Raw genomic sequence first — 2,490 nt, forward strand, 5'->3', positions numbered from 1 at the left:
ACACACACACACACACACACACACACACACACACACACACCCTTCCACCTCCACTGCTCCATCTTTAGGTCTGCTTCACTGACAGCAGAAAAATGAGGCCAGTCATCGAAGGGATTAAAGTCTCTGGGGTCCACCAACACCTGGCCCAGATGTTAAACATCTGCACACACATGCAGCAGCTGAGGACACATGAGGACTTACAGCATGGACACAGACACTGTCCTTTATCATGACTCCTTTCAAAATAACAGAGAACTACATTCTTTAAGGAAGGCGCATCACAAACTGTCCTTCCAGAGTTGAAGTCTTATCTCTAAAGATGTTCTGTGATCAGTCAGCTGTCAGAGGACACGTTGGGGACAAGTGGAAACTAACTCAGCTTCAGTAAAGTCTTCAGTGGTTCTGTGTGTCCAGGTCATCGGTCCGGTAACACAAGTGTTGCTCAGCACTCACTCTCCAGAAACGGTCTTCCTGCGGCAGCAGCAGCACAGCAGTGTCACCAGCAGCAGGAGCAGAAGCAAAGGGATGCCGATACCCAGAACCAGTGCCAGAATCAGGTCCGCTCCTGTGCTGTTCTGTTCAACTTTGTCTGGAAAGAAACGACCCACAAGAAGTGTTTTAATAAAACAAGAGAATATTTTACAAAGTGAGAAAGATCAGAGACTTCTGGTTGAACATCAGTGTGATGGATGTGCTGTGAATGAGCTCCTGACCAAACCTACCCCCCCCTATGGTTTATGGTGAGTGGATATCTTATCTTATCTTATCTTATCTTCTCTTCTCTTCTCTTATCTTCTCTTATCTTCTCTTATCTTCTCTTCTCTTCTCTTCTCTTCTCTTATCTTATCTTATCGTATCTTATCTTATCTTATCTTATCTTATCTTATCTTATCTTATCTTATCTTATCTTATCTTCTCTTCTCTTCTCTTATCTTATCTTATCTTATCGTATCGTATCTTATCTTTTATCTGATCTTATCTTACCTTTTATCTGATCTTATCTTACCTTTTATCGTATCTTATCTTATCTTATCTTATCTTATGTTTAATTTGCGTTGAAAAGAATAAAATGCCTGAGAATTAAACGTTCTCAGGGGTTAAATAAATAATTTTCACATAATAATCAGCTGTTGTACATTAATTATAGTTTCAGAGAGTCATCATGATGTTTGACAGAGAGGTACTACTGGTAAGACACAATGGCTCAGGGTTACACAGGTCTAAACAGGTTGGAACCACTGGTCTAAGTAGTGCAAAGAGGTCTGTAGTTCAAAGCCACAGGCATCACACAGACCACTGTCATGGAGTCTCAGCACCAGTTTGTGGTACCTGTGCCCAGTTGGACCTCCAACCAGTGTGGTTATCCTCGTCAGGGAGAGGAGAGCTTTCCCAGCCCTAAGAGGACAGTGATTTTCATACTCTTTGGGACGGTCAAACCGTCTGTCAGTGTTGTTCTCAAACTCATGAACATCTTTTTATCCAAAAGTTTAAAAACGTCACATGAAAAGTGATGTGAGGTATCACACTACTGTAATAAACAAGTTCACTAAAAACATGTCCTCGTGTCTCATACCCAACCTGACAATAATTTATCAGATATAAATATACACAAACAACAGTATTTTGTATAAAGACTTGTAAGATGTCAGTTTAACCTCCTGATTGTGCTCACCTTGTCTTAAGCAGGACTGGGGTCCGAACACTTCAGTCATTCCATCAGAGCCGTTACAAACACACCTGTAGCCTCCGTACGTGTTGATGCAAAGAGCAAACGAGACACACACCGCCTCCTTGGACGTGCACTCGTCCAGATCTGTTCAAAGAGCAGCAGCAGTCACAGTATCCTCATTTAGTTATCAAGAAACAGCCGATGAGTGCATGAACCGTGTCTGAACCGTCGTCTGCAGTCAGAGGTACGGGAAGGCACGGTTTACAGAGATTCTSTTCCTAATTTAAGCTTTTCAAACTTGTTTTCACTCATCCTGACGTGGACAACAAATATTTACCATCCACCTCCACGGTGCTGATGTTAAAGTGACTGCTGCCTCGGGCCAGGTAGTCCCTGATGTACCAGTCTGGGGTGTCACTCGACACACTGACACGGTACTCTTCCACACCTGGTCTGGAGCCTCCTCCTGGACTTTTCTTGCTAACATTGTAGAATTTGTTAGTGAAACCATTACGCAAGATGCCTTCCAGCTGAAAGAAGAATGACATCATCAGTCTTCAGGTTAAACTCAGTCAAAGCTACTGAGGGACAGACCGGGGACCAGGCTGGACCCCAGTCCTTCACACCTGCTTCAGTCCATCAGTTCTGCTGTTGGTCCAGCCCAAGGACACATTAAACATGTTGAATCCTGCAGACACAGAGAAACACAGAGCTGAGCTGTGTTACAGCTAGCACAGCTAAAAAAGAGCTAACAGCTAATGAAGCTAACACAGCTAAAAAAGAGCTAACAGCTAATGAAGCTAACACAGCTAAAAAAGAGC

The 2,490-nt window shown here is 43.2% G+C and overlaps 1 protein-coding gene across 1 annotated transcript in view; it reads right to left on the reverse strand.

Annotated features, from left to right (window-relative positions):
* si:ch73-105b23.6 (fibrillin-2) overlaps positions 1 to 2,490 on the reverse strand; it is a gene marked incomplete in the record, with an annotated part of 31,153 nt that overhangs the window by 3,610 nt on the left and 25,053 nt on the right. Inside the window, 4 exon segments of the mRNA XM_014021147.1 lie at positions 454 to 589; positions 1,673 to 1,813; positions 2,007 to 2,199; positions 2,296 to 2,357. Of these exon segments, the coding sequence (XP_013876601.1) occupies positions 454 to 589; positions 1,673 to 1,813; positions 2,007 to 2,199; positions 2,296 to 2,357 (532 nt within the window).

The sequence above is a fragment of the Austrofundulus limnaeus genome, unplaced genomic scaffold (assembly GCF_001266775.1).
Source record: "Austrofundulus limnaeus strain Quisiro unplaced genomic scaffold, Austrofundulus_limnaeus-1.0 Scaffold280, whole genome shotgun sequence".
Lineage (NCBI taxonomy): Eukaryota > Metazoa > Chordata > Actinopteri > Cyprinodontiformes > Rivulidae > Austrofundulus > Austrofundulus limnaeus.